Genomic DNA, 25,521 nt, shown 5'->3' with positions numbered 1-25,521 from the left:
GTAATGTATTATGTGCTGTAAAGCAAAAACAAATAAAACCTCTTATGCACAATGTATGTTTTTAATACCATTAGTTAGTAAGTGATTTAAACAGTTATATTAATGTGCTCACATATGGAACAGTGCACTTAATAGATGTAGTTTGCTACCTATTTAGGCATTGTACTTAATCATTGCTAATCATTATCTTTTTATAAATAATCACAGTAAAATGTGATTATAATCATAATCTAATCCTAATCATGCACAAAAAAAAATAATTATCAAAAAATAGCAAAACTAAAGTAATCATAATTTAATCACAATAAAAAAAAGTATTCCAGACCATAATAAAAATCAAATCATAATACATAATTTTTTTTTATAATCATGCCCATGTCTGATCCTATCCACTCCTACAATGATGATACCACCCTGCACTTTCCAATGTCTTTTCATAGATGCCCAACCCTTCAGGAAGTAAACAGTTTTCACAAGGAAGCCACAGAACACTTGACTTCTGATCTCTTTAAAATTTCAGATTGGGGCAGAGCAAACTTACTATTATTCAGTGTCTCAAAACTCAATTCCTCCATCTATCAACTTGACACAATCTTCCAGACAACTATCCCTTCTTCTTCAATGACACTCAACTGTCCCCCTCTTCTACAATGAACACCCTCAGTCTGTCCTTAACTTATAATCTAAACTGTAAACTTCACATCTCATCTCTAGCTAAAACAGCTAAAAGAATCATCTTCGCCAGTTTTTCTTACCCCACCCAGGCTTTCTTCTAGAGTCAACAATAGTGAGGAAAGAGGCAATAATAGCGAGGAACATTAGGGAACACTTAGACAAACATAACTTGATAAATCAGTCACAGTATGGCTTCACGTAGGGGAAGTCTTGCCTGACAAACTTGTTAAGTCTTTACAGTAAAGTGTACGAGGCAGTAGATAATGGTGATAGTTATGATATCTTATATCTGGACTTTAGTAAAGCATTTGACAAGGTACCCCATCAAAAGCTCCTGAGAAAGGTTAGGGCACACGGGATAGATGGGAAGGTGTTAGGCTGGATAGGGTCATGGCTTAGTGACAGGCAACAAAGAGTTGTAATAAACAGCTCGAAATCTGAGTGGGGTCATGTAATTAGTGGGGTGCCACAGGGATCAGTATTAGGGCCATTGTTATTTCTAATATATATCAATGACTTGGATAGTGGAATTAGTAGTGATGTTAGTAAATTTGTGGATGACACAAAGATAGGTAGATTAATTAGGTCAGAATTGGATGCCATCGCCTTGCAGGCAGATTTAGATAGAATGAATGAATGGACGGATAGATGGCAAATGCAATTTAATATCAATAAATGCAAAATACTTAGCGTAGATAGAGGAAACCCACACAGTAGGTACACATTAAACAACAAAACTCTGGTAGGTACAGGATACGAGAAAGATTTAGGAGTTATAGTTAGCTCTGAACTCCGTCTAGGGAAACAATGCATAGAAGCCAGAAACAGGGCAAATAAGGTACTAGGATTAATTTTTATGAGTGTTAAAAGTAGAAGGCCGGTAGTAATATTAAAGTTATACTTGGCGCTGGTCAGACCTCATCTAGACTACGCTGTGCAGTTCTTGTCCCCACATTACAGGAAAGATATAGGTCTATTAGAATCAGTACAGAGGAGAATGACAAAAAGGATACAGGGGATGAGGAGTATTCCTTACAAGGCAAGATTGAAGTTGTTAAATTTACATTCTTTAGAAAGACGTAGGTTAAGAGGGGACCTGATAGAAGTCTTTAAGTGTTATAAGGATTATAATAAGGGGGATGTAGGCAAAATTCTTAGGATCAGCAACCAGGGTAGAACAAGAAATAACAGGTTCAAGCTTGAAAAATTTAGGTTTAGGAAGGAGATAGGAAAAAATTGGTCCTCAAATAGAGTGGTAGATGAGTGGAACGGACTCAGTAATCACATTGTTAGTGCTAGGACACTAGCACTAACAACTTTAAGAGAAGATTAGACAGGTTTATGGATGGGGATAATAGATGGAAATAGGTAGGTATATTTCATACAGGGACTGCCATGTGTAAGCCTGGTCGCTTCTTGCAGCTTACCTTATTTCTTATGTTCTTATGTTCTTTCTCTCACCCCTATTCTGTCCACCTCTCTAATGCAAGAGTTAACCAGTATTCTTATTCATTCATCCCTTTCTCTGCTAAACTCTGGAACTCCCTGCCTGCTTTTGTATTTCCATCTTCCTATGACTTGAATTCCTTCAAGAGGGAGGTCTCAAGACACTTATCCTTCAATTTTTTTATTACCACTTTCGACTGTGTTTGGGGACTGGCACCTCAGTGGGCATTTTTTATTATTATTATTATATTTTTGTTGCTCTTGATGGGTCCCCCTCCTGCATGAAAATAGAAAAATCAAAACCTTTTTTGTCAAACCTTTTGTTTCACTCTAGATTACTTTTTAATTGCTTATTTAAACTGATTTACATATAAACATGAGGAGTAAACAAAAAATAAATACCCCTCCCCCCAAAAAAACAAAAAAACCCAGTGGCTTACGACTGACCATATTTGCGACTACTTCCATACAACAGTTTCGGGCCAGCTCCTGGCGCTGCCAGGAGGCTGGGAGGCTAGGAATTGGGGACACTCACATTACTCCCATGACTGCACAAAGCTCCCAGCACAACATACTTCTTCCTGTGTTTGTTTGTCTTTCATTTTGGAAATTTTTCTACAATATCACCACCCCAGATGTCTACCAAAAGGAACATCTCATTTACTACTCCTCAAACTGCTAAGAAGAGGAGAAAGGCCACTGATTTCAACACAAAAATTATGGTGATTAGGCAGCACAAAGGAGGGAAGAAAGTGAATGCGATTGCACATGATTTTAAGTTAGCACACCCTACTGTGTCAACAATTTTGAAGCACAAAGACAGGATCTGTGAAGCTGTGAAAGGTTCTGCATCAGTGCCATTGACAATCATAATGAAGCAACATACTGGACCCATTCACAAAATGGAGAATTTACAACGCATTTGGATGGAAGACCAGATACAGAAATGGTCACCATTAAGCCTTTATACTGTTCAGATGAAGGCAAGAAGTTTATTTCAGACTTTGAAGGAGTGAACCAGAGAAGACTACAGTCAAGAATTTGCAGCAAGTACTGGCTGGTTCAAAAAATTAAGAAAAGGTTTCCGTTTCATAATGTTTGTGTGACTGGAGAAACACAAGTGCAAACGAGAAAGGAGCAGGTGAGTTTGTTGACAGTCTGGATGAAGCAATTATGGATGTAGGGTATCTAGCAGAGCAGATTTTCAATGCAGACAGAACAGGATTATATCAGAAATGGATGCCAGCATGCACTTATATCTACAAAGAAGCCAAAAACATGTCTGGATTTGAAGCACTTAAGGAATGACCAACTCTGTTGCTTGGCAGGAACACTACAGGATTTAAGCTGAAGCCAGTCTTGATTTATCAATCAGATAACCCGCAGCCTTTCAAGAATATAAACAAACACACACTGCCCATTTACTTTTGCTCAAATCATAAAGCATGGATGACACAGACACTGTTTGAAGACTGGTTTTCTGTTTTATTCCTCAAGTATGTGAATATTGTTAAGAAAAAACAATTCTTTTCACAATTTTACTGCTACTGGATAATTGAATGAGTCATCCACCTCATTTGGATGATTTTCATCCTGTTTTTTTTTTTTTTTTTTGCCACCAAATACATCAATTTTGCAGCCGATGGATCAAAGTTTGATTGCTACTTTCAAGGCTATCTACAAACCACTTTTATCCAAGCTATAGCTGCTATAGATGCCAACCCAGAACTAACGTTGTGTGATCTTTAGAAACAGTACAATATCCTTCAATGTAACAAGAATCCTGCTACTGCCTGGGAGCTTGTGATGGAAAAGTGCATGAATGGCATCTGGAAAAAGTGTGTTATGCACTATGTTCAAACTTTTGCTGGATTTGACAATGAAAATGAACTTGACATGATTCAAGAAAGGATATTAAAACTAGCAAAAGACCTTTTTTTTGGAGTATGAAGTGGAAGATCTTGAGGAGCTGCTAGATGAAGAATCTAGAGAACTTACAAATGAAGAGCTCATTGAAATGGAAGAAAGAGTGGTGGAAGAAGGAAAGAAACTGCAGAGAAGAAGAGGTGGTGTCAAAAGGATGTTCACCACTAAGGAATTGTCAGAAGGGTTATCTCTACTAAATAAACTTCTTGCATATTTTGAAGGAATGGACCCAAAGATTGAACAATTTGCAAGATTGGAATGGGTGGCACATGATTTGTTTCATCTGTATCATGAAATTTACAAGAAGAAACTATCAATTCAGACAAAGATCACCAAGCTCATGAAAAAACTGACTCCTCAGGGTACCCCACACACTGCCCCAGCTAACTCAGATGACAACATCGATGATCCACAGCCTAGCAATCATAGCCAATAGATGTAATGGCCTAAGGACCATCCATCGGATTTACTGGATAAAAGTCAGTAAATGAGGTGGAACGTCCAGCCAGCAGCCAGAATATTAACTGTGTATTATTATTGATAATTCACTAAATGCTTACAACACACAATCCACAGTGGCACATGGAGAGAGAGAGAGAGAGAGAGAGAGAGAGAGAGAGAGAGAGAGAGAGAGAGAGAGAGAGAGAGAGAGAGAGAGAGAGAGCGAGAGAGAGAGAGGAGAGAGAGAGAGAGAGAGAGAGAGAGGAGAGAGAGAGAGAGAGAGAGAGAGAGAGAGAGAGAGAGAGAGAGAGAGAGAGGATGGGGGGGAGACAGATGGATGGATGGATGGATGGAGGGAGGGAAGGAAGGGAGAAGAGGGAAGGGAAGGGGGAGGGGGCATTACAGGTGATGGTGCTCCTGACCCATTCACCGCCGCTTTTATAGAATTTTCACTTTTAACGTCAGTAGCTTCACTCCAATTAGTCCAGTATAACAAGGATTTAATATATATATATATATATAAATATATATATATATATATATATATATATATATATATATATATATATATATATATATATATATATATATATATATATATATACCTGCAGGACATTTTTTCAGTTGCTCACTCCTTATTCCAAGATTTCAACACGGTTAAATACAAATATATACATATAGATTATATGAGGAGGAGGCAGTAGACACCTGCCGAAACGATAATTACTCCCAGTGAGGTCTAAAGCACTGTTCAGGGGGTGCTGTGAACTTATCATTAAACCCAGCTGTGACCTCACTGAACGTTTCCCTTTGTGTCTCACAACACAAGGGGGTAGTCACAGCCTGCCCTCTAAAGACAACTCTCTTCCTCCACACAAAACTACAAGCACCTAATAACACACACACCCTTCCACTCCAAAAATTTTAAAATCATGGCGACTCCTACACCAGCCTCGGAGTCCCCATCTGGGGAGGGGACCATAAATGTCCCCAGGTCGGACTGCCTTTCCGTCGACGACCCTAAGTGTCTTGACACCCCCCTCAACTTTTTCTTCATTAACTTCTGCAACATTCCGCGGTCTAAGATCTAATTTTCAATCTGTAGAACACCACCTCTCCTCTTCTAAACCTCATCTTCTTTTCCTCACTGAAAACTCAGGTGTCTGAGGCAACTGACAGTAGCCCCTTTTCTGTTCCCTCCTACTTTCTCTATCCTCATTTTCGATCCAAAGCTGGATGCTGCGTTTATGTGCGCAATGACTTAACCTGCTCTCGTGCCCACGCTCTTGAATCTTCCGAGTTTTTCCACCATCTGGCTACGACTACAGAGTCATTCTCATACTAAATTTATCTGTGCTGTATACCTCTCTCCTAACTCCTCTGACTATAAGAAATTCTTTGACTACTTAACTTCCAAAGTGGAGCACATTCTGACCCTCTTCCCTTTTGCAGAGATCTCCATTCTTGGAGACTTCAATGTTCACCACCAGCTTTGGCTTTCCTCTCCCTTCACTGACCATCCTGGTGAACTAGCCTACAACTTTGCTATCCTCCATGACCTAGAGCAATTGGTGCAACACCCTACTCGTATTCCTGACCGTCTTGGAGATACGCCCAACATTCTTGACCTTTTCCTGACCTCTAATCCTTCTGCTTATGCTGTCACCCTTTCTTCTCCGTTGGGCTCCTCCGATCACAATCTCATATCTTTATCTTGTCCTATCACTCCAATCCCTCCTCAGGATCCCCCTAAGCGAAGGTGCCTCTGGCGTTTTGCCTCTGCTAGTTGGGGGACCTGAGGCGGTATTTTGCTGATTTTCCTTGGAATGACTACTGCTTCCGTGTCAGAGACCCGTCTTTGTGTGCTGAGCGCATAACAGAGGTGATAGTGTCTGGCATGGAGGCGTACATTCCTCACTCTTTTTCTCGTCCTAAACCTTCTAAACCTTGGTTTAACACAGCTTGTTCTCGTGCTATACATGATAGAGAGGTGGCCCACAAAAGGTACTTAAGCCTTCCTTCACCAGAATCTCATGCACTTTATATTTCTGCCCGGAACCATGCCAAGTCTGTTCTCCAACTAGCCAAAAACTCCTTCATTAACAGAAAATGTCAAAACCTTTCAAGATCTAACTCCCCTCGTGATTTCTGGCATCTAGCCAAAAATATCTCCAATAACTTTGCTTCTTCTTCTTTCCCTCCTCTACTTCAACCAGATGGCACCACTGCTATCACATCTATTTCTAAAGCTGAACTCTTTGCTCAAACCTTTGCTAAAAACTCTACCTTGGACGATTCTGGGCTTGTTCCTCCCTCTCCTCCACCCTCTGACTACTTCATGCCTCGTATTAAAATTCTTCGTAATGATGTTTTCCATGCCCTCGCTGGCCTAAACCCTCAGAAGGCTTATGGACCTGATGGGGTCCCTCCTATTGTTCTCCGAAACTGTGCCTCCGTGCTTGCACCTTGCCTAGTCAAACTCTTTCAGCTCTGTCTGTCAACATCTACCTTTCCTTCTTGCTGGAAGTTTGCCTACATTCAACCTGTTCCTAAAAAGGGTGACCGCTCTAATCCCTCAAACTACCGTCCTATTGCTTTAATTTCCTGCTTATCTAAAGTTTTTGAATCTATCCTCAACAGGAAGATTCTTAAACATCTATCACTTCACAACCTTCTATCTGATCGCCAGTATGGGTTCCGTCAAGGCCGCTCGACTGGTGATCTTCTGGCTTTCCTTACTGAGTCTTGGTCATCCTCTTTTAGAGACTTTGGTGAAACTTTTGCTGTTGCCTTGGACATATCAAAAGCCTTTGATAGAGTCTGGCACAAAGCTTTGATTTCCAAACTACCCTCCTACGGTTTCTATCCTTCTCTCTGTAACTTCATCTCAAGTTTCCTTTCTGACCGTTCTATTGCTGCTGTGGTAGACGGTCACTGTTCTTCTCCTAAATCTATTAACAGTGGTGTTCCTCAGGGTTCTGTCCTGTCACCCACTCTCTTCTTATTATTCATTAATGATCTTCTAAAACAAACTTCTTGTCCTATCCACTCCTATGCTGATGATACCACCCTGCACTTTTCCACGTCTTTTCATAGACGTCCAACCCTTCAGGAGGTAAACATATCACGCAGGGAAGCCACAGAACGCCTGACTTCTGATCTTTCTAAAATTTCTGATTGGGGCAGAGCAAACTTGGTATTGTTCAATGCCTCAAAAACTCAATTCCTCCATCTATCAACTCGACACAATCTTCCAGACAACTATCCCCTCTTCTTCAATGACACTCAACTATCCCCCTCTTCTACACTGAACATCCTCGGTCTGTCCTTTACTTATAATCTGAACTGGAAACTTCACATCTCATCTCTAGCTAAAACAGCTTCCATGAAGTTAGGTGTTCTGAGACGTCTCCGCCAGTTTTTCTCACCTCCCGCAGCTGCTAACTCTGTACAAGGGCCTTATCCGTCCATGTATGGAGTATGCTTCACATGTCTGGGGGGGTTCCACTCATACTGCTGTTCTAGACAGGGTGGAATCAAAAGCTTTTCGTCTCATCAACTCCTCTCCTCTAACTGACTGTCTTCAGCCTCTCTCTCACCGCCGCAATGTTGCATCTCTAGCTGTCTTCTACCGCTATTTTCATGCTAACTGCTCTTCTGATCTTGCTAACTGCATGCCTCCCCTCCTTCCGCGGCCTCGCTGCACAAGACTTTCTTCTTTCTCTCACTCCTATTCTGTCCACCTCTCTAACGCAAGAGTTAACCAGTATTCTCAATCATTCATCCCTTTCTCTGGTAAACTCTGGAACTCCTTGCCTGCTTCTGTATTTCCACCTTCCTATGACTTGAATTCCTTCAAGAGGGAGGTTTCAAGACACTTATCCACCAATTTTTGACCACTGCTTTGACCCTTTTAGGGACTGGCATTTCAGTGGGCATTTTTTTTATTAGATTTTTGTTGCCCTTGGCCAGTATCCTTCCTACATAAAAAAAAAAAAAAAAAAAAAAGATTGTTACCACCAGACCCAGCCCCTCTTCCAGCTGCTACTAGCTTAGGTCAGCAATCCCTAGGCTACCACCCTTGCAGCCCAGTACAGGGCAAATTACTACATGAATCCAGTATGGTCACAAACAGTTATAGCCTCTAGGTCACCACCCTGTCTCAACCCACTAGGAAAATACAATGCAAACTTCTCATACTTACTGAGAAAGGACTCGAAAGTACACGTCCACATTAATCAATCTTCAATTTCTCAGAGGACAGACTCTGTCCCCCTGACAGTGGTAAGTCTGGAGAAACAGAAGATAAACACAAAGCATGTACGAAAAATATCTTCTGTCCCCAGAGACAGACACAACAGGGGCCAGTCACATCTAGACAACAAAGACACACAGAAGCTCCACAGGACACTTGACTTCAACAAAGGAAAAGATGATATCCGTTCCCAAGATGGACATCAACACAAGTACGCTGAATGAGGGGGAGCCCAAAGGCCAATACACTTGCCTTAAACACAAAGGGAGTAGTGCAAATGATGCCATCCACAGGGGCAAATGTAATATTCAACATGTGAGGTGTATAACTAAAAGCCCACAAATCTATCTTACTTATGCCCCAAATACAACCTCACACTACCAGCTCTCTACAGTATGTCTCATTTTTCAAAGACTGGGCCACTACTGAGCAATAATGGACACCATGCCAAGAGAGACGCACTAGCCGAGTTTGATCACGTGGTGAAGGGGAGGGAAGAACAAGGAGCCAAATGGCATGAGAGACGTGTCGCACACCCCCTCACTCCCTTAGTCAGCGAGAACATTTTAATTTATCTGCCTACCAAAGCTCATTAAAGGGGCAAGTTATTTAATTATTGTAAACTTTGGTTTTTGCTCTTTCTTGGGGTAGTGGTTTCAATATGCTAGGATAGGAGGAAGGGGAGGGAATTTTTTTTTTTTTTATGTAAGAGGGACACTGACCAAGGCCAACAAAAGTCCGATAAAAAAAAAAGCCCACTGAAATGCCAGTCCCATAAAAAGGGTCCAAAGCAGTAGTCAAAAAGTGGGATAAGTGTCTTGAAACCTCCCTCTTGAAGGAATTCAAGTCATAGGAAAGTGGAAATACAGAAGCAGGCAGGGAGTTCCAGAGTTTACCAGAGAAAGGGATGAATGATTGAGAATACTGGTTAACTCTTGCGTTAGAGAGGTGGACAGAATAGGGGTGAGAGAAAGAAGAAAGTCCTGTACAGCGAGGCCGCGGGAGGAGGGGAGGCATGCAGTTAGCAAGATCAGAAGAGCAGTTAGCATGTTAGCGGTAGAAGACAGCTAGAGATGCAACATTGCGGTGATGAGAGAGAGGCTGAAGACAGTCAGTTAGAGGAGAGGAGTTGATGAGATGAAAAGCTTTTGATTCCATCCTGTCTAGAAGAGCAGTATGAGTGGAAACAAACCCAGACATGTGAAGCATACTCCATACATGGAAGGATAAGGCCCTTGTACAGAGTTAGCAGCTGGGGGGTGAGAGAAACTGGCGGAGACGTCTCAGAATGCCTAACTTCATAGAAGCTGTTTTAGCAAGAGATGAGATGTGAAGTTTCCAGTTCAGATTATAAGTAAAGGACAGACCGAGGATGTTCAGTGTAGAAGAGGGGGACAGTTGAGTGTCATTGAAGAAGACGGGATAGTTGTCTGGAAGGTTGTGTCGAGTTGATAGATGGAGGAATTCAGTTTTTGAGGCATTAAACAATACCAAGTTTGCTCTGCCCCAATCAGAAATTTTAGGAAGAACAGAAGTCAAGCATTCTGTGACTTCCCTGCGTGAAATGTTTACCTCCTGAAGGGTTGAACGTCTATGAAAAGATGTGGAAAAGTGCAGGGTGGTATCATCAGCGTAGGAGTGTATAGGACAAGAAGTTTGGTTTACAAGATCATTAATGAATAATAAGAAGAGAGTGAGCAACAGGACAGAACCCTGAGGAACACTACTGTTAATAGATTTAGGAGAACAGTGACCATCTATCACAACAGCAATAGAGCAGTCAGAAAGGAAACTTGAAATGAAGTTACAGAGAGAAGGATAGAAGCTGTAGGAGGGTAGTTTGGAAATCGAAGCTTTGTGCCAGACTCTATCAAAAGCTTTTGATATATCCAAGGCAACAGCAAAAGTTTCACCAAAATCTCTAAAAGAGGATGACCAAGACTCAGTAAGGAAAGCCAGATCACCAGTAGAGCGGACTTGACAGAACCCATACTGGCGATCAGATAGAAAGTTGTGAAGTGATAGATGTTTAAGAATCTTCCTATTGAGGACAGATTAAAAAACTTTAGATAGGCAGGAAATTAAAGCAATAGGACGGTAGTTTGAGGGATTAGAACGGTCACCCTTTTTAGGAACAGGCTGAATGTAGGCAAATTTCCAGCAAGAAGGAAAGGTAGATGTTGACAGACAGAGCTGAAAGAGTTTGACTAGGCAAGGTGCAAGTATGGAGGCACAGTTACAGAGAACAATAGGAGGGACCCCATCATGTCCATAAGCCTTCTGTCCTTTACTTATAATCTGAACTGGAAACTTCACATCTCATCTCTAGCTAAAACAGCTTCTATGAATTTAGGCGTTCTGAGACGTCTCAGCCAGTTTATCTCATCCCCCCCAGCTGCTAACTCTGTACAAGGGCCTTATCCGTCCATGTATGGAGTATGCTTCACATGTCTGGGGGGTTCCACTCATACCACTCTTCTAGACAGGGTGGAATCTAAAGCTTTTCATCTCATCAACTCCTCTCCTCTAATTGACTGTCTTCAGCCTCTCTCTCATCGCCACAATGTTGCATCTCTAGCTGTCTTCTACTACTATTTTCATGCTAACTGCTCTGCTGATCTTGCTAACTGCATGCCTCCCCTCCTCCCACGGCCTCACTGAACAAGACTTTCTTCTTTCTCTCACCCCTATTCTGTCCACCTCCCTAACGCAAGAGTTAACCAGTATTCTCAATCATTTATCCCTTTCTCTGGTAAACTCTGGAACTCCCTGCCTGTTTCTGTATTTCCACCTTCCTATGACTTGAATTCCTTCAAGAGGGAGGTTTCAAGACACTTATCCTTCAATTTTTTACTTCTCCTTTGGAGCCTTTTATGGAACTGGCATTTCAGTGGGCATTTTTTTTTTATTGGATTTTTGTTGCCCTTGGTCAGTGTCCCTCCTACATAAAAAAAAAAAAAAAAGGGCATGGAAAATATCATTGCGAAGAATTTTAATAGGTAGCATGAAATAGTCAGAGGGTGGAGGAGAGGGAGGAACAAGCCTAGAATCGTCCAAGGTAGAGTTTTTAGCAAAGGTTTGAGCGAAGAGTTCAGCTTTAGAAATAGATGTGATAGCAGTGGTGCCATCTGGTTGAAATAATGGAGGGAAAGAAGTAAAATTATTGGAGATATTTTTGGCTAGATGCCAGAAGTCATGAGCAGAGTTAGATCTTGAAAGCTTTTGACACTTTCTGTTAATGAAGGAGTTTTTGGCTAGTAGGAGAACAGACTTGGCATGGTTCCGGGCAGAAATATAAAGTGCATGAGATTCCGGTGATGGGAGGCTTAAGTACATTTTGAGGGCCACCTCTCTATCATGTATAGCACGAGAGCATGAGAGAGAGAGAGAGAGAGAGAGAGAGAGAGAGAGAGAGAGAGAGAGAGAGAGAGAGAGAGAGAGAGAGAGAGAGAGAGAGAGAGAGAGAGAGAGAGAGAGAGAGAGAGAGAGTTGGGGGGGCGTCCCATTTTCACCTGGGTTGTACACATGGCATATCTGAGTCTTGCATTTGGCAGAAGCCTCAAACCTGTCACTACTCAGTAGTATCATATCACCCATAAGGCAAGGTGTTCTCTCTCTCTCTCTCTCTCTCTCTCTCTCTCTCTCTCTCTCTCTCTCTCTCTCTCTCTCTCTGTCTCATGGTATTAAGTATCAAGTAAGCAAGCATTATATTGTTTGTGGAACATATGAAATTTTTTTTAGTACCAAAAAATTACGATGATGAGTTGCGAGCAAAGCGACTTATGTGCAGCCTTCCAGAACATATCTCACTCGTAACTAGAACACCTCTGTACCTACAACTTTTTTTTTTTTTAACCAGGCACCTGATAATTCTTACCTATGCCATTGTGTAAATAGTTTTTCCAATTCTTTGGTTACATCAGACTGTTAAGTTAGTTTGTGTTAAGATAGGTCATGCTTGGCTACATTAGACTATCTGAGGTACAGTTAAGCTAAAATAGTTTAAGGTTATGTCAAGTATAATTAAGCTATAAGGCTAAAATGTCACAAAGTTTTGTCAGAGAAGTTATGTTGCTTAATACTTCAGGATCCATAATTAAGACAAATCATACATGTCATCATGATGAAAAATTAATGTTTTACTCAGTGGTAATTTTTCTCCCTTAATGTATAGGTACTGTTGTACTTTATAATTATGCACTGCAACTTTCACTAATGATAAATCTATGAACTGAGAGATTATTTGCTTGTTACCATGGTGACTGCAGCAGATGTAAACAAATTAGTGTTTCCCATGCATTTTTCCATCATTGATGTGCTAAGTCAAGCAGAAACAGACGTTAGAGCTGGCAATCACTCACGCTTGCCCACCCTGGCAATTGCCAACCTTGGCAAACTCTGGGTTTTTAAGTAAGGCCCTAAGATCCTTCACTCACAGCTCTCTTCAGTCTCAGAGATTTTTCTCACTAAGGTGAGAAAAATTCCTTATCAGATAAAGTCATTGCATTACAAACTATTTTCTCATTCAAGTCAGTCCTATAATCTATTCTAGGTCCATTCTTTTACCAACCCCCCCCCCACAATACACCCTGACCTAGACACATCTCCGTACAATCTAAACCCTTTTCATTTTCAACTCTGTTTACTACAGTCTCCCTCTAACCATCTAGCATGAAAAAGATAAATCTACAGTAGTATTCACTGATCTCATACCCATTAATACATCATGTACATAAAACAATATTCAGCATATGGTATACAACTCAATTATTCTTATTCTCAGTCTTGTATTAGAAATATTTTGACTTGCATACCTGCAGATATGTGCTGTCCCTATATACCTCTTTGCATTGCACTCCTATTTCCATCTTATGTGCTAATTAGGGTAGTCAACCAAATGAGTTAACAGCAAAATTTTACTCTTTCACATCTCTCTATCCCAGATGTAACGGCTTTCTTCTAGTAGTTTTCAGTCTCTTATGAATTAATCTGCTTGTTGTTTTCCCACCAAATCATTAATTTTTATTTTTTATCCCCCAGCCCCCATCCCTTCAAAACTAATGATTTGCGATAAAAACGAAAAGCATATTAATGTGAAACAGACAAATCTAACAGAGAAAATAGCTCCATCCTTACAAATTAGTAATACAGTACACTGTAGTAACACTCACTCACAATGTTCCCTCCAAGAGGACTGGCCACCACTCACCCGAGGCCACCAGCCAGCTGTTACGCACCACCACCTAACCCAACCCAACTTACCCTAACCAAACTAGCCTAACCTAACCAAACTAATCTAACCTAACAGAACTAACCTAACCTAACCAAACTAAACTAACCTAACAAAACTAACCTAAACAAACTAACTTAATGAACACAGCTGCAAAACTAATCAAGGGGCTACATCCATATAAGAGAATAATTCCAGTACTCATAGAACTGCATTGCTTAACACTGTAAATTTAAACCAATGAACTTGCAGTCCTCAAGGGCAACTATGAATTACAATAATTTAATAAGAGTTGGACTTTGTAATGTGAACAGTGTTATGACTAAGATACACTTAATCTGACTTCATAGCAGAAAATAAACTGGATATCTTTTGTATTGTTAAATCCTGGCTTCTACCTGAAATCACAGACTCCTTTGTCCAAATTATTAACTTCAAAATATGTAGGACTGACACAAAGGAAATACCAACAAACATGGAGTCTGTTTGTATATAAAAAATTCTTTTAGTTTTCTAAAAGTTAACACTGACTGATAATGTTTGTGTTATCCATCTACTCAATCTCAACCTATATACAGTTGCAGTGTACCTTCTCCCATCTAACACTGAAAATGACAACCTTGTACTCTTAAACGTCCTCCTGAATTTCTGCCCAGTTAAAGAGGTAATAATCCTAGGTGATTTTAACCTATTGGCATTGTATTGGCAATCCAATACAATGCTCACCAGGAAATATCCTCTTCTTCAGCTATCTGTCTTGGACAGTTATGTCTCTTTGGGTTTGCACCATTGGGTAAAAATACCCACATGCCCTAGTTCAGGTAACATATTAGATCTTATTCTCACAACTGAAAATGATGGAGTAGGAGACGTATGCGTAAGAAGCCCCAACCTAACTGTGGTCCCTGCCCAGTATTACTCCAGTATTCTTTTCAAACAGGCATTGAGGCAGTTGGTCCACAATACTTAAAACGTTCTTGACAGTGTGCTAACTACAACCAAATTTCTGAACAATCTAAATGATTGGCAATTTGAGCTACAATATTTATCTCTAGAATGATAGAATATTATCCATCTTAGCCCCACTAATTGAAAAGCATGTACTGATTATGCCAAGCACTCCTCACACCCAACACCCAAGACCACTGCCAAAATCTCTCAAGAATTCTCATTGGAATGCCTGGGATGTATACAAACAGTCCAGGGGAACATATGGCAGACATTCTCCAGAGGCATCTGAAGTTCTTACAAACTACAACACCATAACCATTTCATCAATATGCAGATCTTCCAAGAAAAGTCTCTCATCAAAAAATTTTCAGTATCCCCAAAAGCTTTTTCACTAATATACTAGAAATAAGAAAATAGGCACACCTTCAAGTTGGACCTACCAGGTTAGACAATGGTATTCTGACATTAGACTTTACCCAGATGGCAGACACCTTTGCTTCACACTTCTTCTCTGTCTACTCCAATTTTGTCCTAGATGCTTCCTTTCCATTCATTTCCAGGCATTTGAGGGCATACTTGATACTATAACTGTGTCCCCACAGATAGTAAACAACAGACTCGCATCGCCAGACCCTAATGCCAGTACGGGCCCAGATGGTCTGCACCCCTGACTTTTGAAATCATGCCCAGCTCTGGCTCTTACACTGGTTTTGATATTTCAAACGTCTATCAGCACTGGGAAATTACCCCAGGCCTAGAAAGAATTCAAGATCATACCCATATTTAAGAAGGACTCAAGAATTATAAACCTATTAGTCTGACTTTTGTCTGCTGCAAAGCACTCAAAAGAATAACTGCAAAAGAATCATACCATTTCCTGGACATCAACAACTTGTTGTCAGATGACCAGTATGGATTTAGATAAAATAGGATTGTTGACAACCAATTGCTGCTTGTATACAATGATGTTACCACTTGGCAGAATGCAGGATATGTAGTTGATGTTGTCCTGTTCGACTTCAGTAAAGTATTTGATGTTGTCAATCATGCTATACTCATTGAAAAGTTGCATCTTCTTGGGGTGGGAGATCCTCTCATATCTTGGACCTCAGATTTCCTGACAGGTTGCACTATGTATGTATCTGTGTCTGGCTGTGCTAGTTCTTCAAGGGATGTTCTCGGTGGCGTTCCTCAGAGCTCCATTCTGGGTCCCTATCTTCTTCTTGTATACATATACATCAACTATCTACCTTCATACATCCATTCTGAATGCAAATTTTATGATCTATGCTGATTTACTTAAGGGTGTGTAGGGAATCAAATTCATGCCTGGCTGCTGACCTGAACATCTTCCAGAAAGATATTAATGCTTTATATCAAGTTGCCAAGTCATAGGGCCTTCAATTTAATCCAGAAAAGTTTGTAGTGTTGCATTGCCATTGAGGTACTGTAGACTGGGAAGCTATGCACCCACACCAGTATTACCACATGAACAACACATCTTTCAATAGAAACTTCACATAAAGACTTAAGTATACTAGTAGACATCTCTCTGAAATTCCATGCCCATGTGAGAATTATTGGTAAGAAAGCAGGACTGGCCAACAACCTACTCTGACTTTATGGTAACTCTACACATCCTACATGAGGCCACTGTTGGAATTTGGATCTAGTATAGAACACAAGGTACCACTGCGACCTGAAACTTCTTGAATCTGTGCAATGGAAGTGGACAAACAAATCGGTGGCCTATCCAAACTAAGCTATGCCAACTGCTTGAAATTCCTCAACTTGTACTGCATGCAGGGAAGAATTATTAGAGCTGATCTCATCAAATACTGGAAGATTTTTCACCACCACTAAGCAATACTACCACATGACCTATTTACAGTCCCTCCATTAACTCACACCAGAGGTCATCAATTCAAAACTGCCAAGCCCAATGTATCAGCAGAGTGAAGACAGGTTTTTTATCCAAGATGCATAGATCTCTGGAACTCCCTACCTGATAGTGCTGTTGGAGGTGACTCCATTGCATCACTTAAAAGTACCTACACCCTCACCTAAATCATATCCTCTTTGACTATACAGATTAACAGTGCCAGCATAGTTTCCAGTTGTGTAATTTCTGCTTAAAGCACAAAAATCAGCCCCTCTTTCCAGCCGACTTTAATAGTCTTATCTAATACCAGGCAAGAGACTGGCGTGCCTACAGATGTAGGCTGCTCTGAAGGGTATCAATTTAAATCATTATACCAGTCAGTATTCACAAGCCATACTAATGAAAATGATAGAGTAGCCAACCGGATAAGAATACCAGGTAAGAAATGGTTAGCCAGAATTATTCATAAAATTTGTCATGACCTTCCCAGCTTTGAAATTTGGGAAACCAGAATATTTAAAAGACATGTTACTAAACTTTCACTTAGATGTCCCCATGGTGCTAAGACATAGTGATGGACAACTAAGACTGGACAAAGCAATCTGACTGTGGAATTTAGCGCTTTTACAAGATGTGCACCAAGACTCTTTTAATAGTCAACCACAAAATGTCAAGAACAGCATAAATTTGGGGATTTTTTAAGTAAAACCTTAAAACTTCCCTGTTCTCTGAAGTGTTACAACATGGATGATTTGACAATTAGGAGTAATTATTGTGTGTAATATCACTGAGAGAGGTCATGCAGAGCACCACATTGTGATGAAGCAGGGCCTAGAATGAACACCTACAAGTAGTGACAAATTCATGTAAGTGCACCCTTATAACATTTTCAGACAAAACTACAATTTTCTGGTAAATTTTGATGTGCTTTGAATGAATCTAGTAAATGTTTCTGGTGCAAATCACTTATTTTTTAATACCTGCTCACACACATAAACTAATTATTTGCAAGGAAAACAAGCAAAAATCTACCAGAAAAATGTAGTTTCATCCTCAAGCATGATGCTGAAAAAAATGGAGCTCAACTAAACCTAAATAAACCTAACCTAAACAAACCGTACTAAACCTAATTTAACCAAACCAAACCAACTTAACCTACCTTGACAACTTGACAATAAATATGATAAAAATTTACACCACTGTGTTATATGTGACCCAAGTACTTCAATGAACTTTTTTTTTTTTTTTGCCGACTGGTGCATTTATACAATAACACCCAAGTAGCAAGTAAAATAACAAGTAACCTAACAAAACTTAAAAAATTGCTGTCAACATTTTAAATAATTTGTGGTGGTATATATTGAGTTCAAATAACTCTGAATGAGCTCTATCTGATGAGAAGTGTAAGTAAAGCCATGTTGAGACTGGTGAAAGAATACAGAGTTAACCAAGTGGAGCTTACTTCAATGCCTTACTTCTTTCTTACTGATTTTGAAATGAGTTACTAATAAACGAAATCAATCTTTAGAGATAAATAAAATGCGGATTTCCATCTCTATTTCAAATGTGGTTGGAACAATCTTATAATGTTAACTTTGGCCTGTACATATCTCGTATCCTGCTCCCAGATTCTGATGAAAACATGCTGAAATTGCGTTTCCAAGTCAAAAAATAACATACATATATGACCACTTGACTAACATTTAAATATTCAGCCTTTAATACAGAGACTGATTTTTCAACCACTACATTTCAATTTTGATACAAGTACATGAGCACCGTTTTCCAGCCGCCAAACACACCATATTCTCACTAAACAATACACACATCACCAAGTATTACCTCATGGGGATTATTTCCCCCAAGAGATGCGATATTTTCTCAATTTTGCTTCTTACAGAGCTCGAAGTCTCCATCATTAGTTTCATAAGACGTCGGAACCTTACGAAAACAATCACTGGGTTTTGAGAACACTGCTAGACTTCAGCGTAAGCTGTTCCACCATCCCTGCCTACCACCGCCACACTGCTTTCAAACGTAGCTTCCTTGCCCTCACCTTGCTCTAAATGGTGAATCCAAAATTTTGAACACGAGACTCTCGCACACCTATTTGAGTTTTACATCTACAAATAATTTCCTTAATCGAATAAATAACAAATCAATGAATACAGTTATCTACGATAAATGGAAGGTGTGCATTTGCATGACACAAGGAATTAATGATATATATATATATATATATATATATATATATATATATATATATATATATATATATATATATATATATATATATATATATATATATATATATATTGTTTGCTCCACAATTTTTTTTTTTTTTTTTATTCTTTGGTTGTATATAGGCTTTTGTATCATTTCGTACTTTTTTGTTGGGATTTGAGCCACTCGCTCCTTGAAGTTTATACTATTTAGAAGTGACTAGCTGATATTGTTAGCTGAAAAAAAGTAATCATATAGAGCCGCTTCTTTTTCTGATCAAAGGAAAGGGACAGGCAGACACATTGGTTATTCTTGTTTAATGGTTGTTACATTTAAAGAACAGGAATATAGTAATATGCCTTAGTCTGATGAAGACATTCCGGGTTAAAATGATGCCTGATGTTCCACAGATATGACTAGTAAACCTTGCTGAATGGTACTGTACATACAGCAGTTATGAAATGAAATGTCAAAGCGTCTCTTTGCTGGTATTTTCATACTATTTCCGCGTTTTGGATGCGTTTCATCTCTTAGATATCCATGTTTATTATCTTTGTCTAGACAGACTGCAATATGTTATAATAAAACGGAATATTTCGTTATATTGTGATGTAGGGAGCACGTCTAGCAGCTGTCCAGGTCACAGGTTATTTACAGAGGCGAGAGCGAGGTCCCTTTCCCGGCTTCTCAGATTCTGCCATGTTAAGGTAACATTTTATCTCGTGTATCGCTTCTTCAAATCTGTCCTACTTCATCACCTGTGCAAATACAGGCCACTCTGCAGAGCATTTTAGCGTGAATTGATTGTATCAATCATGACTTCACACTGCATTACGACATTGAACCATAACACAATGATGTGCTGGAAGTCGTGACTCAAGACAGAAAGGCTTTATCTGCCTTGCCAGAATGCCGCACGCCGCTGGAAGGCTTGATAAATCCTTTGTAACAAGCATGATACTACTCGATCCTCTTACAATAGGATTAAATAGTTTATCCTATATACATAAATAAAATAAGTCATTGTAGAAAATAGATTCCTTTAAAGGTACACTTGCTTATATCTACTTCATGACAAATTTTCATGCTCATTGTAAGGAAATGTTACTATACACTTAATTTGAAATAATTCTGGTAAGACAGTGTGGAATCAAAAGCTTTTCGTCTCATCAACTCCTCTCCTCTAACTGACTGTCTTCAGCCTCTCTCTCATCGCCGCAATGTTGCATATCTAGCTGTCTTCTACCGCTATTTTTCATGCTAACTGCTCTTCTGATCTTGCTAACTGCATGCCTCCTCTCCTCCCGCGGCCTCGCTGCACAAGACTTTCTTCTTTCTCTTACCCCTATTCTGTCCACCTCTCTAACGCAAGAGTTAACTAGTATTCTCAATCATTCATCCCTTTCTCTGGTAAACTCTGGAACTCCCTGCCTGCTTCTGTATTTCCACCTTCCTATGACTTGAATTCCTTCAAGAGGGAGGTTTCAAGACACTTATTCATCAATTTTTGACCACTGCTTTGACCCTTTTATGAGAATGGCATTTCAGTGGGCATATTTTTTTTATTGGATTTTTGTTGCCCTTGGCCAATGTCCTTCCTACATAAAAAAAAAAAAAAAGTTTTAATAATGGTTTTCACTCATGATTGACTTGCATGCGGATAACTGTATGTTTGAGATTTTATTGAAAACAATACACTCACATTGGCTTGTTTTCCCTTAAAATGTTTGCATCACTACACACGAGTGGCTGTCTTTTTTCCCTTCGCCCTGCTGCCTTCCCTGCACCCTCTCTTAAGGACTCTCATTTTATTCTCAGAAGAACGTGTAGGCGGTGGCCGAGATCCATTAGCCATTATGCCACATCACACAGTTTCTCTTTAATATATCAATTCGTTTTACTTTTTATTGGAATTCACGTATTAGGTATGGATTATTCAGTACTACGAAATAGTTCAGATTTTAAGATAATAGGACACTAATCTAACCAACCATTACCTAACCTAAATGACGTGCAGCAATACCTAACCTAACCTAAACCTAATATTACCTAACCTACATGACATGCCTACTAATGCTGCTGACGAATAGAATCGGTTGGAGACGTGATGTGTTGCTGTGGTCGGGAGAGTGCGTCGTACGTTAGGTAGTAAAAATGAGGCTGTGCGCGCACTTGATCACTTGAAACTAGCTGGTCAATTAACCTACTACACCTGCCCATTTCTGCCCTCGATTCCCGAGTGATCTTAGAAAAGGCTCGTTCTTGGTGGCCCAAAAACCGCATAACCAATTATGCTCCTAAGCTCTTCCCACAAAATACAGCCAACAACACGCTGACATTACTGCCAGACATATAATATTTAGTTCAGTACATACATTAATGGAGGCACTTGTCTAGTGTCACCATCATCAGCAGCATCAGTCACCAACACCTGCTTGCCTGCTCGCCTTAAGCTCCTTCACATCCCAACAATTCTACTTGTCTTTGATGTCTGGAGTGATGATATCGTGTTCGTTCGTTGTTTTCACTGCTCCTCATTTTAAAATTATTATCATATCTACTTGATATTACATATAACAAGATACATTTATTTGATATGTTTTTATGTCTCTTGCAAGTCATGGTGTTTTTGCATTGCATTATGAAAGACAATGATATTATAAACTTCAAGTCAGGGATACGAGGGGTGCCATACGGACATTTTTGCAGTTTTTGTATTTTTAGTTCAAATATTTTCAGATCTCAATAGAAAACTTATTTCCTTGATTGAGTGCACAAAGATATTGATGGTCATGCCACCTGGAATAATTTCAGCAGAGCTAATTTTTTAAACAAGATAGAACAGCATACTTCCCATAGGATATGTTTCCTATAAATGTCATTTTAAGGCTTCACATCATACATTCTTGGTCACCTTTTTCTTTAGGATTAATGAAACAACGTGCATGATTTGCCTGTTGTCGTAAATTCCGCCTAGATCTCCACAATCTTCACCCACTTTCCTCTTAGCATAACTGTTTTGCTCAAAGGGCAAACCTATATGTGGATAGGTTTGCTTAGGTTTGCCTCAGGAAGCAAACCTATTGATGCACAGAAGCGGATGCGCCGTAGATAGCATAACTAGTTATGCAGTTTTGGGCCACAAAGAACGTACCTGAAGCTTATGGCCCAGGGTAGTTGTAAGGTTCCGAAACTCCTAGAAGACCTGCCTAGAAGGAATGTATCGGAAAATGCCTGTTTCTGAGGCACTTGCGAAGAACTGAAGAAGATACCTATAGACAGAATAGGATAATAAACAGGGATATCTAAGAGATAGAACACACCCAAAACGCGGAAATATGTGAAAATACCAGCAGAGATATTTTGACATTTTATTTCATAACTACTATATGTATAGTACCATTCAGCAACTTTTACTAGTCATATTTGATCAACATCAGGCATCATTTTGGTCCAGAATATCTTACCCAGGTTACAACATATTGCTATAGGCCCTGTTCTTTAAATTAATAACCATTAAAGAAGAATAACCAATGTGTCTGTCTCTTTCCTGCGATCAGAAAAAATAAAAAAATCGGCTCTATATGATTGCTTTTATTCAACTGACAATATCACAAATCTTGGAAGACCAGCTATTTACCTCTAAATAGCATAAACTTCAAGGAGCGAGTGGTTAAGGCTGTTACGGTCTCTGTGAGGGATACATCGCCAATGAACTGTACAACACTTTTTCCTTAGAAAGCATGTCAGGCAACTCTGCAGGTCTGTTCTTCAGTGGTCAAGTGGGCAGAACTCTGGGGAGTGTTTTGAGGTTCTGAAGTAGGTTCAAATGACCATCAGTTGCAAGTGACCAAGTGCGCGCGCAGGTTTATTTTTACTGTCAGATGTACAACGCACTCACTCCCAGCCATGGCAATGCACAGGCATCTTCAGCTGACGCCATTCAACAGCAGCAGTAGTAGGCATGCCATGTATGTTAGGTAATGTTTGTTTAGGTTAAGTATTGCTACACACATAGCTTAGGCTAAGTAACGCTAGGTTAGATTAATGTCCTTAAGGTGGATTCAGCAGGGGCAAAGGCCCCTGGTTATGTAATGCTACATGTAGATTAGGTTAGGTTAGGTAATGCTACATGTCTTTTAGATTAGGTTAGGTTAGATATTGCCAGATGTCAGGTAATGCTAGATTAGATAAGTGTCCTTAAAAGGGGATCCAAGGGAGTGTGTGCATTGCCATGGGTGGGAGTAAATGAGCCATACGTCTGGCAGTGAAAATAGGGCTGCACATGCACTTGGTCACTTAAAACTAGCTGGTCACTAAAACCTATGACAGCACCTTGGAGAACTGAAGAAGACACCTTATGTTGTATGATATTTAATGTTTCTGTGATCTCCATGTTTGAGTTATGTTGTAAGTGCATAGAATGTGTTATTTGTTAAAATGTATATATATTAAGTTCAATGTGTGTGATTACTTTGTTGAGTGCTTTGTGATTGTTCTGCTGCCTTTGCTTGGTGGTGGGGTTCTTCCCTATTTCAGGTCATTGCTGATTTTTCTAAACATTGCACCACCCTCTGCTCTTCTCGATACTTCGTGTAATTCTATTTCGTTGTTTATTAAGTGGTTATATATTTGTCTGAATATGCGGCCTTTGTGAAAGTCCATTTGTAGTGCAGCTGGTCTCAGTGGCTGCATGGTATTTAAGGCCACCCACTGCCTCCCTCATGCAGTGTCATGGCTTGTGACTGGTTGTTCTGCAGTGCCACTGTTCTCATGCTGGGTAAGAATTCCAAGGTTTCTGATTGCATGTTGAAGCTTGGCTCATCTTCCTCGAGGAATCTTCTTCATTTCTCATAAAGGCTTAGATTTTTAGCTTCTTGAAGTTCTGCCCTTTTGACCACTGAAGAACAGAACAGAACAGTGGAGTTGCCTGCCATGCTACCCAGGGAAAAAGTGTCGTACAATTCATTGGCAACGTGCCCCTCACAGAGACCGCAGCAGCAGTTTATGCTATTTAGAAGTGAATAACTGATCTTCCAGGACTTGTAATATTAGACGTCTTCTTCAGTTATTCGCAAGTGCCTTAGAAACAGGCATTTTCTGACGCATTCCTTTCGTGTAAGTCTCTTGGGAGCTTCGGCCTTACAGCTACCTAGGGCCGCAAGCTTTCCAAGGGCTTGCGATAACTGTGGGCGGGCAGCAAGGCAGAGCGAAAAACACAGCCACTTGCAAGCAGCAATGCAAACAGGTGAAAATAAGCTGATGTACATGTAATGTTTTCAATAAAATTTCGAACATACAGAATTATCTGCATACAAGTCAGTCATGAGTGAAAACCATTATTAAATTTGTGTAGCGTGAATTGTTTCATATAAAGTGAATAGTAACATTTGTTTACAATGAGCATGGAGCAGTCAAGCCTTCCAACGGCGTGCAGCATTCTGGCAGGGCCTTCCTGTCTTGGGCCATGACTTCTAACACATCATTGTTCAGGTACAATGCCATAATGCAGTGTGAGCTCATGACTAATACAACCAATTCAAGCTAAAATACTTTGTAGTGTGGCTTGTATTTGCACAGGTGATGGAGTAAGGCAGGTCTGAAGAAGTGATACATGGGATAGAATGCTCCCTTAACATGGCGGAATCTGAACAGCAGGGCAAGGGAACCTGCTCTCGCCCCTGCGGATGACGTGACCTGAACAGCTGCTAGACGTACTACCTACATCACAGTTTCTTCTTGCTCCATAATCGCTAATAATAGACCATATTTCGTTATACTATAATACTTATAGTCTGTCTAGACATAATAAGATAATAAATAGGGATATATAAGAGATGAAACACCCAAAACGCGGAAATAGTTTGAAAATATCACCAAAGAGATGCTTTGACATTTCATTTCATAACTGCCGTATGTACAGTGCCAAACAGCAAGTTTTACAGGTTATATTGGACAACATCAGGCATCATTTTGATCTGGAATGTCTTCACCAGGCTACGACATATAACTATATGCCTGTTCTTTAAATGAAACAGCCATTAAACAAAAATAACCAATGTGTATCCCTATCTCTTTCCTTTGATCAGAACAAAATCAAGAATCAGCCCTATACGATTACTTTTATTCAACTAACAATATCACAATGCCTGGAAGATCAGCAATTCATTTCTAAATAGTTTAAACTTCAAGGAGCGAGTGGTTATGGCTGGTGCTGTCTTTGTGAGGGTTACATTACCAGTGAACTGTATAACACTTTCTTTCTTTTTTTTTTTTTATGTAGGAGGGACACTGACCAAGGGCAACAAAAATCCGAAAAAAAAAAAGCCCACTGAAATGCCAGTCCCATAGAAAGGGTCGAAAGCGGTAGTAAAAAATTGAAGGATAAGTGTCCTGAAATCTCCCTGTTGAAGGAATTCATGTCATAGGAAGGTGGAAATACAGAAGCAAGCAGGGAGTTCCAGAGTTTACCAGAGAAAGGGATGAATGATT

The 25,521-nt window shown here is 39.9% G+C and overlaps 1 protein-coding gene and 1 long non-coding RNA gene across 11 annotated transcripts in view; one reads left to right on the top strand and one right to left on the bottom strand.

Annotated features, from left to right (window-relative positions):
* The window catches only part of LOC135103726 (zinc finger C3HC-type protein 1-like), a 111,540-nt gene extending 90,001 nt beyond the window's left edge, over positions 1-21,539 (bottom strand). For 4 of the 9 annotated variants that reach the window (XR_010270187.1, XM_064010375.1, XM_064010383.1 and 1 more), the window contains exon 1: positions 18,649-18,856. Coding sequence is in view for 4 of the 9 variants with exons in the window: in XM_064010375.1 (XP_063866445.1) it covers positions 18,649-18,734 (86 nt within the window). In the remaining 5 variants the exon portion in view is untranslated. The other 5 variants (XM_064010379.1, XM_064010376.1, XM_064010381.1 and 2 more) reach the window with 5 other exon arrangements.
* A 1,030-nt stretch (positions 21,540-22,569) lies between these two features.
* LOC135103723 (uncharacterized) lies at positions 22,570-25,088 on the top strand. Of its 2 annotated transcripts, none has more exons than XR_010270185.1 (2): positions 22,570-24,522; positions 24,610-25,088. It is a non-coding gene; the product is annotated as an uncharacterized LOC135103723 (long non-coding RNA). The 2 variants fall into 2 exon arrangements; XR_010270184.1 differs by having other exon boundaries at positions 24,590-25,088.
* The last annotated feature ends 433 nt before the right edge of the window (positions 25,089-25,521 follow it).

Source organism: Scylla paramamosain, chromosome 9 (assembly GCF_035594125.1).
Source record: "Scylla paramamosain isolate STU-SP2022 chromosome 9, ASM3559412v1, whole genome shotgun sequence".
Taxonomy (NCBI): Eukaryota; Metazoa; Arthropoda; class Malacostraca; order Decapoda; family Portunidae; genus Scylla; species Scylla paramamosain.
This window is presented reverse-complemented; position numbering and strand designations above follow the sequence as displayed.